Source organism: Salvelinus sp. IW2-2015, linkage group LG20 (assembly GCF_002910315.2).
Source record: "Salvelinus sp. IW2-2015 linkage group LG20, ASM291031v2, whole genome shotgun sequence".
NCBI classification, from domain to species: Eukaryota; Metazoa; Chordata; class Actinopteri; order Salmoniformes; family Salmonidae; genus Salvelinus; species Salvelinus sp. IW2-2015.
In genome coordinates, this window is record NC_036860.1 from 69,359,528 (window position 1) to 69,376,895 (window position 17,368).

At 44.4% G+C, this 17,368-nt stretch overlaps 1 protein-coding gene across 1 annotated transcript in view; it reads right to left on the bottom strand.

Moving 5' to 3' along the window:
• LOC111980925 (protein FAM171A2) overlaps positions 1–17,368 on the bottom strand; it is a 75,129-nt gene that overhangs the window by 15,393 nt on the left and 42,368 nt on the right. The window contains exons 4-5 of the mRNA XM_024011982.2: positions 3,481–3,639; positions 2,761–2,940 (exon numbers count right to left, since the gene is read on the bottom strand). Coding sequence (XP_023867750.1) covers positions 2,761–2,940; positions 3,481–3,639 — 339 coding nt within the window. The remainder of the gene's footprint in view (positions 1–2,760; positions 2,941–3,480; positions 3,640–17,368) is intronic.

The window sequence follows — 17,368 nt, forward strand, 5'->3', positions numbered from 1 at the left end:
ATATAGACTGAAATACTGTATAGAGCACTTGAGACATACTGTAGGACACCAGTTGCTGCAGTACTACATGAGGGTCAGTGGGGGACATTCTCCCTCTTAAGCAAATAAAAGCCCATACCCCCAGAGCTCTCTCTCTCTCTCTGTGTGTGTGTGTGTGTGTGTGTGTGTGTGTGTGTGTGTGTGTGTGTGTGTGTGTGTGTGTGTGTGCGTGCGTGCACGTGGTGGGATTAGCAGCGAAACATTTAGAGATGACACAGTTAACAGCACATCCACCCTAGTGTCCACATTATAAATCAGTAAGCTTCTCACCACCTAGCTAACTGTTCATTCGTTACTGCAGATAATGAGATAGGAGCTCTGCGCTGGCTGAGCCTCCCACTTAGTGGACGGTTGAATAAAAACCCATACGGTTAAATAATGCATGAACCTAGCGCTGCAACGCTCTGTTTGACTAATCAGTTTGCTTAAATCCTGTGCTGTATTGTAACGTTTTGATTTTACTCTCAGCTCCTGTACAGAGTGAAAACATTTTCATACATCGAATTTTTAGCAAACTACTAAATTCAACACCCACAAATAACCACAATATAAGCCATGTAGTGGAGCGAGAGAGTGAGAAATGTTTTTTTTTCGCGGGGGGTGCCCAGTCAATTGGCAGTAACCTGTTTTGGCCCAATACTGAATGTTAGGGTCAGCACTAAGTACAGAGAGTCACCATTAATCCTCACGTCATCTTAGCCATCCTAACATGACGTGAGCAATAGCCTACAGCTAACTCCAACAGACAAGCTCATCACACTATTCAAAATCTCGCCCTCCACGACAGCGTTGTTGTCCCCTTTCTCCTCTACTCAAAAACGTTAACCCTCCAAATCCTCTCCTCCCTCCCTCCCATCTATGTCTCTGTTTGCATCTCATAACATGTTACCGTGGCAACGTGAGGCCAGAGAGGTGGGGAACATTGCCTCCTCTCTCCCAGGTTTCCTAGAGCTACATAACAGGACTAATCACATCAGGCTTCGGGACAACAACACTCTACAACTGCAGTTTTACACAAGAAGTTAAAAAGGGATGTTGACACAAAGTCTGTTTTCGTGTTTTCTGCACATTGAACCCACAACTACGGTATCCGAATGAACACACCCGTCTTGATCCAGCGATCAATGCATGTCCATGATTTCTGAAGGCGATAGTTCCCGAGTCGCGCACGCACATTGCTCTCCGTATTTAAAGGTACCACCACAGAAGGATGCTGCGAATCCAAACGGATCCTGCCAGATAGGTGCTTCCCTTGGGAAGACATATCCAGACTGGTTGGCTATGACTTTTTATCCATTAGGCTTCATTAGGCTTCTCAGTTCAATGTGCACTGCACCATCCGTGAAATCCCACTTCAAGAAGTTCGAGGTTATCGTGGAGATCTGTAGAAATAGGCTTGGGGCTCCGTTAACAACGCTTCCTATGAATACCCTCTTCATAATGCACCGTAAAGCACGTTTAGAACGCCCGAGCTATGAATCATGCACAATAATGCACGACATGGGCACTAATAACGGCTCATAAACTTCTATGACTAAACACACCATGCGTTATGAACAGGGCATTCGTAGGAAGTGTTTACCAGGGCTTCAGCAGCATAGTGATGGTAATGTGAATCTCGGGTAGGGAAATGCCAGGTCAATGTCAATGTCAATGAGATCTGCAGTGATCTGCGTGTCCCGGTTCAGACACACTGGAACGATAGCTACCATGGGAGGTCCGGAACGTTTGTCCAAGACAAGAAACAACCCTGGCCTGGTGTTTTCAGGCATCGGTTCCACAAAGCAAGGGGGGAAAGTGAATGTATGAGAGAGAGAGAGAAGGAAAGAGATAGAGAGGCAGAGAGAGAGAGAGGCAAAGAGAGTGTGTATGTGAGAGAAAGAAAGAGAGAGAGAGAGATACAGAGTGAGAGGGGAGACAGAATGACAGAGAGCAAGAGAGAAAGACAGAGGGAGAGAGTGTGTTTGTGTGTGTGAGAGAGAGCGAGAGAAAGAGACAGAAAGAGAGAAATGTGTGAGAGAGAGAGAGAGAGAGAGAGAGAGAAAGAAAGAGAGAGAGAGAGAGAGAGAGAGAGAGAAAGAGATGGAGAGAGTTGTGTGGCTCCCTCCCTGTGAAAGCATGCACAGCAGTTGTATAACAGTTCTGTCAGCCAAGTGAACTGCAATATTCCAGACACCGAGGAGCAGCGAGGAGGAAGATTAACCCCATGTGAGTCCGGATCAGCTAGCCTGGGTATACCACACTGAACTGAGGAAAACACTGCTGAGCACAGTGTTCAGGCTGGATGAACCAGGCTAGCTGTGACCAGCTGGGAGTCCAGGCAGCCATAGTTAGAGCAGATGGACTAGAGGTTCTTCTTATTCGTCCCTTTCCAAGCTCAGACCACTGCCATTTATATGCCTTAGAGTGGATTTAGCTGGGATAAACGATTTGTGGTTCGACGGGCGGTGGCTTACTGCTTAATGGCAGTTTTTTATTGACAGGCATTTTTATGTACGTATTTCAGCATAGCAGAAAGCCCACTGTTGATGAACAAATGAAACTGGCAAAGTATGTACGAGGATGTTTCTGTATGTGTCTGTATACAAGGCTATTTTTTTTAGGGAAACCATTTTCAACTGACAGCGCTCAGAGTCGGCACTCTATCAAACAAATTGATGACACTTGTACATGGAGGGCTCTCACTATTGGTTAGCTATGATGGTGGGCGTTTCCCCTTACCTGTCTTGTCGTCGAACCTCCACACGGGGACACTGGTGGCTGTCTGCAGGGGGGTGTCTAAGGGCAGGGGGATGCAGATATGGACGGGGTCCCACACCTGAACACCGGTTCCGTTACGACTGAAGAGCTGGGCATTGACCGCCGCCACCGCCGTCAGCTCCACCCAGCTACTATTAGCCCCTGGGGAGAGACGACACAAAGGACTTTAGACCAGTGTGGTGTAGAACCCAACAGTAGAAAATCCCCAAACAAGGCTTGCTACCATGCTAATGCTACCATCATCGTGCGAACATCACAATATTCATCATCATCGTCACGGTTGACCTGGTTTCCACTAGTCAGAAGAGTCTTTCCAACAGACACTATCCATTGGCTTCTCATCATTCATGACACTCAGACATAATACTATGTAATCAAACTTTCCCCTGGTTCCCTGCCATCACTTGTCATAATTTCTGACTTTTTGACAGAAATCTATTATTTCGGTCAAAATCTCTCGATTTTCCACTTGAGCAATTCTACTTTTTCAGCCAGTCTTTTACCCATGTACTTTCTCTCCCTCCATCCTTTCTTCTCTTCCCATCTCATCTCCTGTTTCCCTCCTTCCCTCTCCTTTTCAACCCTCGCTGTTCTCCTCCCTCCTTCTCTCTCCCTCCCTCCCTCCCTCCCTCCCTCTGTCTGCCCTCTCTCCCTCCCTCCCTCCCACCCTCCATGTCTCACCGGTGGCATTGCTCTCCAGGCCCAGTGGGTAGGGGAAACCTCCTATCTCATACTGACTCTGTGCGGAGGTCAGCACAGCAGAGAGCTCTGGGTTGGTAGAGTTGAGGGCCAGAGCCACTGCTTTCCTCTGGAGCTGTATCCATGGCTGGTTTTTGACACCTGGAGGGGGGAAGGGGAAAAGTGGGGGAGGGGAAAGAGAGAGAGGGAGTCTGTGAGATTGGGGGTGCAACTGAAGATGAAGCATACAGGTTACAGCATTGCCGTGGCAATCGTACGGCCTATGAAAGTTGATCATCCAAAGTGAAGAGTTGAAGACAGTTTTCATGAATTGACGACAGTACTGTTTATAATCCTAGTAATAATCAAATCAAAAATATTTCCTCCCCACAAAGCAGACACTAAATCATTTATCTACAATTTATTCAGATGAAACAGAAACAACCACGGGGTCAACCCAACCCTCAAATTGAAATGACAACCAAGCACTCATACAGTACAGTAGGAGCATCCAGGGATAGTGTCAGATAGCAGGATTTGCTGTTCTATAGTAAAACAATAGAGACTAACCCTGCAGGTTGGACAACAGTCCCCTAGTCTCCCTGCCTGTCATACTATAATCCCATTCTCCCTGTTTGATTTGGCTTGCCACAAAGGAAGGGGCCTAAAAATACACTGGCACCTCGTAACGGCGCCACATGTCTGATATAATTAGTATTTGGTGAGCATGGGGCCTGATCTGTGGAGACAGCAAGGTAAGCGTGTCCATGCAGCGGGTCTATATACTATACTGAACACCCCAGGCCGGCTGTATTGTAGCATCCATCTCTATCTCATCTCTCTTTCTCTACTGAACTGTGTGTATCCATTCCATGCCTGTGCTCACCGTTCCATTCCACCTCATCTCTAGAGTAGCCTGTTGCCACTTCTTTTCTCAGGTTCTCTTTGTCAATCTCAGTAAAACATGTGACACTTTCCCTGTCCCTGAATTGGACATTACATCTCTCACTTATCTTTTTTTCTACTCTCATTACGGGTTCACAGCATAGTTGTTGTTGTTGACATTATCAAATAACTCAAGCATAGATTGATCACAATTGTTCTAATTTAAGTAACTTGGTAAAAAGAATGCCACCGATTGCTATAAGCACTTAAACCCTCATATCTAAAGACTTGAAACTTTGTATGTAGGTGTCTTTCCTCATCCTGAACAAATTTGCCTCAAAGACCCATTAGGTCTGTCAGGATGGATTTTCCTCCATCTTGGAACTTCTTCTCATGAACCATAAGTCCAAATAACACAACATTTGGTGTGTAGGCCCATGGCACATCTCTTTACTTAATTTGACAAAAGCTTGGTTAAGATATGGCTGAGTGATTGAAAAATCAGGAAATCTGATTTTACGTGTCCATTTATACTGAACAAAAATATAAATGCAACATGTGAAGTGTTGGTCCCATCTGAAATAAAATATCCCAGAAATGTTCCAAATGCACAAAAAGCTTATTTCCTCTCAAATATTGTGCACAAATTTTCTATGGGATTGAGGTCAGGGCTTTGTGATGGCCACTCCAATACCTTGACTTTGTTGTCCTTAAGCCATTTTGCCACAACTTTGGAAGTATGCTTGGGGTCATTGTCCAATATTTAACTTCCTCACTGATGTCTTGAGATGCTGCTTCAATACATCCACATAATTTTCCTGCCTCATGATGTCATCTATTTTGTGAAGTGCACCAGTCCCTCCTGCAGCAAACCACCCCCACAACATGATGTTGCCACCACCGTGCTTCACGGTTGGGATGGTGTTCTTCGACTTGCAAGCCTCCCCCTTTGTCCTCCAAACATAACGATGGTCATTATGGCCAAACAGTTCTAATTTTGTTTCATCAGACCAGAGTACATTTCTCCAAAAAGTACAATCTTTGTCCCCATGTGCAGTTGAAAACCGTAGTCTGTCTTTTTTATAGCAGTTTTGGAGCAGTGTCTTCTTCCTTGCTGAGCGGCCTTTCAGGTTATGTCGATATAGGACTCGTTTTACTGTGGATATAGATACTTTTGTACCTGTTTCCTCCAGCATCTTCACAAGGTCCTTTGCTGTTGTTCTGGGATTGATTTGCACTTTTCGCACCAAAGTACGTTCATCTCAAGGAGACAGAAGGAGTCTCCTTCCTGAGCAGTATGGCGGCTGCGTGGTCCCATGGTGTTTATACTTGCGTACTATTGTTTGTACAGATGAATGTGGTACCTTCAGGTGTTTAGAAATTGCTCCCAAGGAGGAACCAGACCTGTGGAGGTCTACAATTTATTTTCTGAGGTCTTGGCTGATTTCTTTAGATTTTCCCATGATGTCAAGCAAAGAGGCACTGAGTTTGAAGGTAGGCCTTGAAATACATCCACAGGTACACCTCCAATTGACTCAAATGATGTCAATTAGCCTATCAGAAGCTTCTAAAGCCATGACATCATTTTCTGGAATTTTCCAAGCTGTTTAAAGGCACAGTCAACTTAGTGTATGTAAACTTCTGACTCACTGGAATTGTGATACAGTTAATTATAAGTGAAATAATCTGCCTGTAAACAGTTGTTGGAAAAATGACGTGTGTCATGCACAAAGTAGATGTCCTAAACGACTTATCAAAACTATAGATTGTTAACAAGAAATTTGTGGAGTGGTTGAAAAACAAGTTTTAATGACTCCAACATAAGTGTATATAAACTTCCGACTTAAACTGTATGTCACTCCCTTCGGTTCCTTAGCCAGGTGTTATTGTTTCTGTTCCTGTGTCAGTTCTGTGCGTTGTTCGTGCTTCTTATTTTTTTATTATGTTGTGTTTATTTTTTTTAAACACTCACTCCCTGAACTTGCTTCCCGACTCGCAGGCACATTGTTACATCAACTTTGACAAGATAATCCATCCACCTGACAGAGGTGACACATCAAGAACCTGATTAAACAGCATGATCATTACACAGGTGCACCTTGTGCTGGGACAATAAAATGTGCAGTTTTGTCACACAACACAATGCCACAGATGTCTCAAGTTTTCAGGGTGTGTTCAATTGGCAGGAATGTCCACCAGAGCTGTTGCCAGATAATTTAATGTTAATTTCTTTATCATAAGCTGCCTCAAACGTCGTTTTAGAGAATTTTGCAGTACGTCCAACCGGCCTCACAACCACAGACCACGTGCAACTACTCGAGCCCAGGACCGCCACATCAAGCTTCTTCACCTGCTGGAATCATCTGACCAGCCAGACTGCTGATTAAACTAATTTCTGCACAAACTGTCAGAAACCGTCTCAGGGAAGCTCATCTGCATTCTCGTCGTCCTCACCTGGGTCCTGACCTGACTGCAGTTCAGCATCGTAACCGACTTCAGTGGGCAAATGCTCACCTTCGATGGCCACTGGCACGCTGGAGAAATGTGCTCTTCACAGATGAATCCCGGTTTCAACTGTACCGGGCAGATGGAAGACAGCGTGTATGCCTTTGTGTGGGCGAGCGGTTTGTTTATGTCAATGTTGTGAACAAAGTGCCCATGGTGGCGGTGGCAGGCATAAGCTACAGACAACAAACACAATTGCATTTTATCGATGGCAATTTGAATGCATAGAGATACCATGACGAGATCCTGAAGCGTACTGTCGTGCCATTCAGCCGCCGACATCGCTTCATATTTCAGCATGATAACACGCGCCCACATGTCGCAAGGATCTGTACTCAATTCCTGGAAACTGAAAATGGCCCAGTTCCAAAGTATGTCACCCATTGAGCATGTTTGGGATGCTCTGGATCAACATGTATGACAGCGTGTTCCAGTTCCCGCCAATATCCAGCAACTTCGCACAGGCATTGAAGAGGAGTGGGACTTGTCATCGCTATCATGGACAACTTGTCATTGCTATCATGGACATCCCTAAAATGAACCACAACGAATTCGGTATTGATTTCTCGAAACACAAGGAAACTATTAACAACGCATTCTTTGCATGTATAACGCTAATGCTCCAAATCATCTGCAATCATCTCCTCATGACCCATATGTCAGATTCACTACGGATTTTGTATTTAGACTCATTACATCAGTCTTTAATGTTTTTGAGGGAAAAAAACTTCAGGACCGTGGACAGATCAGATCCATCGCAGAGAAAGGTGCTTACCTCGATTCAGCACCATGGGTGGAAAGCACCACTCACTGGCTTAGTGGGCTAATCAGCCTACATGTTTGAGATGAGTAAAGAAAAACTCATAAGAAATAGTTTAGATGGTATTGACAGTATTGAAAAACCATCCTGTGGCTTTTTCCAAATACCATGGTATGTGCTCAAGGTTACTACTCGCTTGCGGCCAAGAAATCAAATCGATCGAAACGATATCCTCGTTAAGCTAGCTGTGCACATATTAACTCTTTATCATTGGGTCAGTGCCACTTGAAACTTTGTTTTTTGGACAATAATTTGTTCCTACAGGTTAGATGGACGTCATATTGTACAATTTGTGTCTCCCCTTTTCATAGGCCTAGATTAGATGGTTGCAGACAAGGTCATTTTTTATTGATCTGTTTATCAGAGTCAGCCGTAGCCTATAGGCCTATACTAACCTGCCATTTTTGTTGTATTAAAAAAGACTCTGCTAATGTCTCCAGTCATATAAAGTGTAGTAGAATTGCATTAAATGAAAGAAACTGATATAGCCTATAGCCTAGGCCTACTCTACACCACTACACACTCAGTCATGCATTGAACATTGCAGTCTTTTTTTGTGAACAATGATTGAGTTATACTATTAGCTTAAATGATGACTATCTAATCTACATTAAGAATAATAGGCTATTTTACATAAATCTGCAAATGTGATGATAGATAGATGCATGAAATGCTTTATTTATTATAATATTCCCTAATATACCAATACACTTACACTGAAAATGTTTCACTAATCCTAAAGGGATACTTTGGTATGTTGGCCATGGTGCCCTTTATTTACTTCCCCAGAGTCAGATGAACTCATGGGTAGATTCTGTATGTCTTTGTGTCCAGTATGAAGGAAGTTAGAGGTAGTTTCGTGAGCCAATGCTAACTAGTGTTAGCGCAATGGCTGAAAGTCTATGGGTATCTGCTATGCTATAAGATACCCTATAAGATACATGCTAGCATGCTAGCAGATACCCATAGAATTACAGCCATTAGCGCAACTACATTTAACTTAAAATCATACAAATGGTATCTACGAGTTCATCTGACTCTGTGGAAGTAGATAAAGGGCTCCTCACTGCCAAAATGTAAACATAAACCATTAGGCAAATTGACCCAGAATTGGTATATGTGACTCACCACCTGTATTTGGTCTTATGTAGCAACATTTTAAATGGTGTTTTTAACATTGGATAAAAGTAGAGACTCAGAGCTACAAAATGGTATATAATACATAGCATTTTTTAGGAACAATGGGAAAGTAATTCTGCTTTGAAAGTTCATAAACGTGTAAACTCACTTTTGAGAAAATGGCCTTTGAATGTTTTGGTATCTAGTGAAGAGCTCTTCTTTGTCTACACCCATTCAGCATCGTTCACACCCTCTTAAGCTATAGCCCCACACATCTCGTTTTGCTCTCGGAGCGTTCAGAGCGCACACTTGACGATTTGGCCAATGATTTGTTTACCTCTGGATAACATGAAAACAGCCTAACCAGCTCTGCTGGCAACACTTTATTTATGCTTTTACTGACACCGGCCATATTCAATGGGTGTTGTACACTTTAGCTTAAGACATGTAGCTAGCTAGCTAGGTACGCAATGAACCTAGCTAGGTAAATAACGTGTAAGATCACACACGTCACGTAACGTTAGCTTACGAGTCAGCCAGCTAATGTTATCTAGTTAAACAACAATGAACATAGTGCCAAATCATGTCGCTACTACCCTGAATGAATCTCCTGGGAGCTAACCAATCAGGTTCAATGTTAGCTAGCTAACATTAGGCTCTAACTAGCAAAGCAAACGGTTCTGGGATACGAATATTAACGTCATACACTTAACGTTGGCTAGGGAGCCAGCCAGCTAACGTTAGCTAGCTAGCTAACAGTACACTTTAGCTTGAAATGAAACCCCTTTCTGTCAATATCATCATGCATGATGGACGCGTCTCCCTGTCATGGATGCCATGCCACGGTTGCCCTTAATTTGAAGATGTAATCCAGAGACAGGTGTTTTTTCCATCTCTTTAGCTATCATACTCTAATTCTACTGATTTTTAAACTTGATCCTCCAGAAAGTGGAGAGCAACACTTATGCAGCTCCACTACACAATAAAACATTTTAAAAGCCGCGTTCGTCAAGATTACCAACACAGACTGACCAGCTCAAATAGACAGAAGCCCTCTATATCGCAGACCAATCCGAACTCCTCTCTCGGCATGTCCAGCCCACTCATTATCTTAGCCCATCATGGCTAGTGGGAAGGTTGCTGACTTTTTCTGTGGCTTAACCAACAAGGCTTGTAATTTAACAATTGAATTCGTATTTACAGATGGCATACAAGTTTGTTGTTAAGGCACATGAAAGTTCACATGTTCCAGAAGGCATTTCTGCCCCACCCCCCAAAAAACATTAAAATGGCTCTCCTGTGAAGTTGTGACTTGTGACATATGCCTAGTTTCCTGATCAGGTCACATATAAACACAATACATTAAGTAATGGCTTTAAGAATGATTATCTTCTGAATTCAGATCTACAACACTAAACTAAACTTCACTTGTGTCGTCATTTTGATTTCACTGATTGCACATACAGGAAGATAGTTTCTACATGATAGAGTGCTTGCTTTGTTATCCTACATGTTTTTGTGTCCTTTCTGTCATCCTGTGAACCCCGTTCGTTGCTGCTCGTAGCATTATTTTGTATTTACCTCTCCACCAACACTAGGCATTGCTCTATGTCGCTCATCTTCTGTGAACTTTGACAGAGGGTCACATTACCGCATGGTGGGATGACAGTCACATGCTGGAGAGTTCATTAGCTGATTGGAAACAGCATGTTTCATAATAATTAGGTTAAGTTGTGCATGTATGACTGTTTTCACCCATATATAATATACTTATGATACAACCCATGCTCAAATGTGAAACTACCTCAAAAGCGCAAGGGCTAATGTTTAATTCTAATGTCTTTAATTTCCCCTATACAACCATTCTTTACATTGCATAGCAATACTCATCATGTTTGCAATATGCTGTTCAAAATGTTCAACCAAGCATAATCATTTTCACTCTATATAGTATCAATGTGAATGCCAATGACATAAGTAACCTGAATAGATACCCCTATCCACCCAAACAAACTGTCACTCAGCTCAGATCAAGTGAAGAACAGACAAACAAACCAGCGATATTACTGGACAATGCAGGAACTGCCAATTCACACCAAATGACTCAATTGGGTTGTCATGGGCAACCAGGGGTAAGATTCCATAGCTCTGAGATGTCCGACACACTCAAGTCTCTTAAGTTCACTTTTTTCCTGATCCAAATTGGCTCTCATTTACGTCGGCACTCCAACAAAGTCTTAAGCATTTTCTTAAATAGGGTGTGGGAGGTGTACTCAGCACCCTACTCAATACAAATGTAATTTCATTCAGTCCTTTGAAACATTTATTCTACAAAATTCTGTAATTTAGTAGGATTTAGTCATTTAGTAGGATTGTTTGACATAAATGGATTCTATATGTATACTGAACAAAAATATAATTGCAACAATTGTACTGAGTTACTGTTCATATAAGGAAATCAGTTCATGGAAATCATTTCTTTACGGCCTAAAATATGGAGTTCACATGACTGGGCAGGGGCACGTGGGAGCCAGGCCCACCCACTGGGTAGCCAGGCCCAGCCAATCAGCATGAGTTTTTCCTCATAAAAGGGCTTTATTACAGACAGAAATACTCCTCAGTTTCATCAACTGTCCGGGTGGCTGGTCTCAGAAGATCCCGCAGGTGAAGCAGTCGGATGTAGAGGTCCTGGGCTGGTGTGATTACACGCTGTCTGCGGTTCTAAAACGCTTATGGTAAAGAAATGAACATTAAATTCTCTGGTAACAGCTCTGGTGGACATTCCTGCTGTCAGCATGCCAATTGCAAGCTCCTTCAAAACTTGAAACATCTGTGGCATTGTGTTGTGTGACAAAACTGCACATTTTAGAGTGGCCTTTTATTGTCCCCAGCACAAGGTGCACCTGTGTAATGATCATGCTTCCTCTTTATATTTTTGTTCAGTATAATTATATGGTCCTGTGACTAGTGGACTTCCTCACAGAGGCCAGAACACTCCTTATCAGACTATGTCCCCTCAGAGCTGTGCTTTAACTTGTTATTCTCCACCATTTCTTTCCTGCCTCTCTGCTCCCTCCTTTCCGTAGCCCCCCTCCATCTGAGAGGGCAAGATGCTGCCCTTCCTTCACTGAAGCCAGCCCAGGACATGGACGTGATCTGGGGCATGGCTCTAGAAAACACAGAGCTGATTGGTTGGTACAGGGGTTGCTCTCTGGGTCCTTTCTGAGCCCTGAACAGTGCCCGTCTGTTAAGCAGAGCAGGATCCCAGCCAGCCTGAGGAGGAAGCTATGGCATAAAGGAAAGATGGAGAGAGAAGATGACTGAGGAGAGGGGAGTATGACGACTCTCACAAACAAACCTCAAAGGACTATGCAATGGCCCTGAAAGGCAGGCAGACTGGGTCACTCCTTGGGTTCTGCTCTGAGAGAAGGGGAAGGGCCAAGGAGGGAGTGGTGGGGTGGTTGCAGGGGCCTAAGGGGGAGAGTGGCAGTGGGGGTCCCAAGAGAGAACATGTGTCATCCATCACCAAAATGTCCCCCCGCTGAAAGCCTGGTTGAGTGAGATTAAGAAGAGACCCCCAGAGGGAATAGGACGCTGATTCATTCCACCCAGCCATTCATCAGCTAAAAGTACTGCACTCCATTTCACAAAGCGTGTTGGAGATTCATTGGGCCATTTATTCACCAAAAGTAAGGCCATGCAAAGAAGATAGAAGACTGCATTAAAGGTGCAGGCATACAGCTGATTGCTTTTGACCTTGAGGGGGTACCGCCATCAGAGGTGACAAATTAATGGCGGTGCCCTGCATTGTGTGATCTCATCTTATTTATGCTGCCCAGAGCCAGTTGTTGGCTGTGGGTGAAAGTCCAGCCGAAGCGTGACATCTGTCAACTAGGCTGGAAAACACACGGGAGTGAGGACTGGGGAGTGCCTCTTTGTGTTCTGCGCTGTAAAGCCAATGCTAACGCTAACCCTAATGGGTTTAGAGTTCGGTGGCTGGCTGAAGTGCCTGTGATCTGGGATGGTTTGGCAGCTTCCCAGTGTCTGTCTGGGGGCACTCTCTCTAGGTATTTTATCATGCTCCATGGCATGGGTCGATTGGCAGTCTGGCAATTCTAACAAATACCAGAAGGACCATCTTTTATTACGGTGATGCCCATAGACTTTTACCCCCCAATAAAAAAATACAATAAAAATAATAAATATATACATATACAAGTACCAGTCAAATGTTTGGACACACCTACTCATTAAAGGGTTTTTCTTTATTTTTACTATTTTCCACATTGTAGAATTGAAGACATCAAAACTAAAAAATAACACATATGGAATCATGTAGTAACCAAAAAAGTGTTAAACAAATCAAAATATATTTTATATTTGAGATTCTTCAAAGTAGCCACCCTTTGACTTTAACAGGTGTGCCTTGTTAAAAGTTAATTGTGGAATTTATTTCCTTCTTAATGCATTTGAGCCAATCAGTTGTGTTGTGACAAGTTAGGGGTGGTTATCAGCTTCGGAAATTGCAGCCAATAAAATGAATGAGTAGGTGTGTCCAAACTTTTGACTGGTACTGTATACAGTTGAAGTCGGAAGTTTAAGATTTTTTATGTCCATTATAATAACATCAAATTGATCAGAAATACAGTGCAGACATTGTTAATGTTGTAAATGACGATTGAGCTGTAAACGGCTGATTTTTTATGGAATATCTACATAGGCGTACAGAGGCCCATTATCAGCAAACATCACTCCTGTGTTCCAATGGCACGTTGTGTTAGCTAATCCAAGTTTATCATTTCAAAAGGCTAATTGATCATTAGAAAACTCTTTTGCAATTATGTTAGTCCAGCTGAAAACTGTTTTCCTGATTAAAGAAGCAATAAAACTGTCTTTCTTTAGACTAGTTAAGTATCTGGAGCATCAGCATTTGTGGGTTCGATTACAGGATCAAAATGGCCAGAAACATGGCCTTTCTTCTGAAACTCATCAGTCTATTGTTGTTCTGAGAAATGAAGGCTATTCAATGCGAGAAATTGCCAAGAAACTGAAGATCTCGTACAAGATGTGTACTACTCCCATCACAGAACAGCACAAACTGGCTATAACCAGAATAGAAAGAGGAGTGGGAGGACCCGGTGCACAACTGAGCAAGAGGAAGTACATTAGAGTGTCTAGTTTGAGAAACAGACACCTCACAAGTCCTAAACTGGCAGCGTCATTAAATAGTACCCGCAAAACACCAGTCTCAACGTCAACAGTGAAGAGGCGACTCCGGGATGTTGGCCTTCTAGGCAGAGTTCCTGTCCAGTGTCTGTGTTCTTTTGCCCATCTTAATCATTTCTAACTTTTGAACGGTAGTGAATATACAGATGAAATCGGAAGTTTACATACACCTTAGCCAAATACATTTAAACTAAGTTTTACACAATTCCTGACATTTAATGTCAGTTCGGAGTTCCAAATTAAGCAGCAGCAGCTGAAAAGATGAGCTCCTACAAATATTGAAATTTAAATGTTTTTTTAGAGTAAAGTACATCGAAAAAAATCTAAAGAAAACTGCAAACTGAATAGGAGACCAAACAAGCAGCTAACAAAGAAGAAAGGCTTTTGAAAAAGTAACAATTTTTCATAAAATTATACCGTTTTCTTAGCTAGCTAAGTTGTTTACCTGTTGCTAGGCAGTTGCTAGGGACATTCCTGGAAGAAGCTAGCTAGCTAACAAGGAGTGTCTAGTTGGCAGAAGGGACAAAGAAGGGACAAAATAAAGGACAGAAGAAAAGGGAAAGGGGACATTAAGGTGAAGCAGTCCTCTAAAGACACAAAAGACAATAATACAAGAAACAACACTTCTATTGCCTCTCCCTCTACGATACGCACTTCCGGGTTGGAGCGAGTAGTTGCATTCCGCTTCGCTCCACAGGTAGTATTACATTTCATTTCATTACAGTACAACAGTTTGATTTGTTTGATCTTAGCTGGCTACATAGCCGTCTTTGTATCCAAGATAATTGTGTAGTCTAGAGTAATTGTCGAGGTTACCTAGCCAGCTACACTTTCAAACAAAGTCAACAACGCAGCCACTGCTAGCTAGCCTATTCACCAGCCAGCAGTACTATATCATTTTAGTCAATAAGATTTTTGCAACGTAAGCTTAACTTTCTGAACATTCGAGACGTGTAGTCCACTTGTCATTCCAATCTCCTTTGCATTAGCGTAGCCTCTTCTGTAGCCTGTCAACTATGTGTCTGTCTATCCCTGTTCTCTCCTCTCTGCACAGACCATACAAACGCTTCACACACGCGTGGCCGCTGCTACTCTACCTGGTGGTACCAGCGCGCACGACCCACGTGGAGTTCCAGGTCTCAGGCAGCCTCTGGAACTGCCGATCTGCGGCCAACAAGGCAGAGTTCATCTCAGCCTATGCTTCCTCCAGTCCCTCGACTTCTTGGCACTGACGGAACATGGATTACCAATGATAACACTGCTACTCCTACTGCTCTCTCTCTCGTCTGCCCACGTGTTCTCGCACACCCGAGAGCTTCTGGTCAGCGGGGTGGTGGCACTGGGATCCTCATCTCTCCCAAGTGGACATTTTCTCCTTCTCCCCTGACCCATCTGTCTATCGCCTCCTTTGAATTCCATGCTGTCACAGTTACCAGCCCTTTAAGCTTAAATCCTTATCATTTATCGCCCTCCAGGTTCCCTTGGAGAGTTCATCAATGAGCTTGACGCCCTGATAAGTTCCTTTCCTGAGGATGGCTCACCTCTCACAGTTCTGGGTGACTTTAACCTCCCCACGTCTACCTTTGACTCATTCCTCTCTGCTCCTTCTTTCCACTCCTCTCCTCTTTTGACCTCACCCTCTCACCTTCCCCCCCTACTCACAAGGCAGGCAATACGCTTGACCTCATCTTTACTAGATGCTGTTCTTCCACTAATCTCATTGCAACTCCCCTCCAAGTCTCCGACCACTACCTTGTATCCTTTTCCCTCTCGCTCTCATCCAACACTTCCCACACTGCCCTACTCGGATGGTATCGCGCCGTCCCAACCTTCGCTCTCTCTCCCCCGCTACTCTCTCCTCTTCCATCCTATCATCTCTTCCCTCTGCTCAAACCTTCTCCAACCTATCTCCTGATTCTGCCTCCTCAACCCTCCTCTCCTCCCTTTCTGCATCCTTTGACTCTCTATGTCCCCTATCCTCCAGGCCGGCTCGGTCCTCCCCTCCTGCTCCGTGGCTCGACGACTCATTGCGAGCTCACAGAACAGGGCTCCGGGCAGCCGAGCGGAAATGGAGGAAAACTCGCCTCCCTGCGGACCTGGCATCCTTTCACTCCCTCCTCTCTACATTCTCCTCTTCTGTCTCTGCTGCTAAAGCCAATTTCTACCACTCTAAATTCCAAGCATCTGCCTCTAACCCTAGGAAGCTCTTTGCCACCTTCTCCTCCCTCCTGAATCCTCCTCCCCCTCCTCCCCCTCCTCCCTCTCTGCGGATGACTTCGTCAACCATTTTGAAAAGAAGGTCGACGACATCCGATCCTCGTTTGCTAAGTCAAACGACACCGCTGGTTCTGCTCACACTGCCCTACCCTGTGCTTTGACCTCTTTCTCCCTCTCTCTCCAGATGAAATCTCGCGTCTTGTGACGGCCGGCCGCCCAACAACCTGCCCGCTTGACCCTATCCCTCCTCTCTTCTCCAGACCATTTCCGGAGACCTTCTCCCTTACCTCACCTCGCTCATCAACTCATCCTTGACCGCTGGCTACGTCCCTTCCGTCTTCAAAGAGCGAGAGTTGCACCCTTCTGAAAAAACCTACACTCGATCCCTCTGATGTCAATACTACAGACCAGTATCCCTTCTTTCTTTTCTCTCCAAAACTCTTGAACGTGCCGTCCTTGGCCAGCTCTCCTGCTATCTCTCTCAGAATGACCTTCTTGATCCAAATCAGTCAGGTTTCAAGACTAGTCATTCAACTGAGACTGCTCTTCTCTGTGTCACGGAGGCGCTCCGCACTGCTAAAGCTAACTCTCTCTCCTCTGCTCTCATCCTTCTAGACCTATCGGCTGCCTTTGATACTGTGAACTATCAGATCCTCCTCTCCACCCTCTCCGAGCTGGGCATCTCCGGCAAGGTCCACGCTTGGATTGCGTCTACCTGACAGGTGCTCCTACCAGGTGGCGTGGCGAGAATCTGTCTCCGCACCACGTGCTCTCACCACTGGTGTCCCCCAGGGTTCTGTTCTAGGCCCTCTCCTATTCTCGCTATACACCAAGTCACTTGGCTCTGTCATATCCTCACATGGTCTCTCTATCATTGCTATGCAGACGACACACAATTAATCTTCTCCTTTCCCCCTCTGATAACCAGGTGTGGAATCGCATCTCTGCATGTCTGGCAGACATATCAGTGTGGATGACGGATCACCACCTCAAGCTGAACCTCGGCAAGACGGGCTGCTCTTCCTCCGGGGAAGGACTGCCCGTTCCAGATCTCGCCATCACGGTTGACAACTCCATTGTGTCCTCCTCCCAGAGTGCTAAGAACCTTGGCGTGATCCT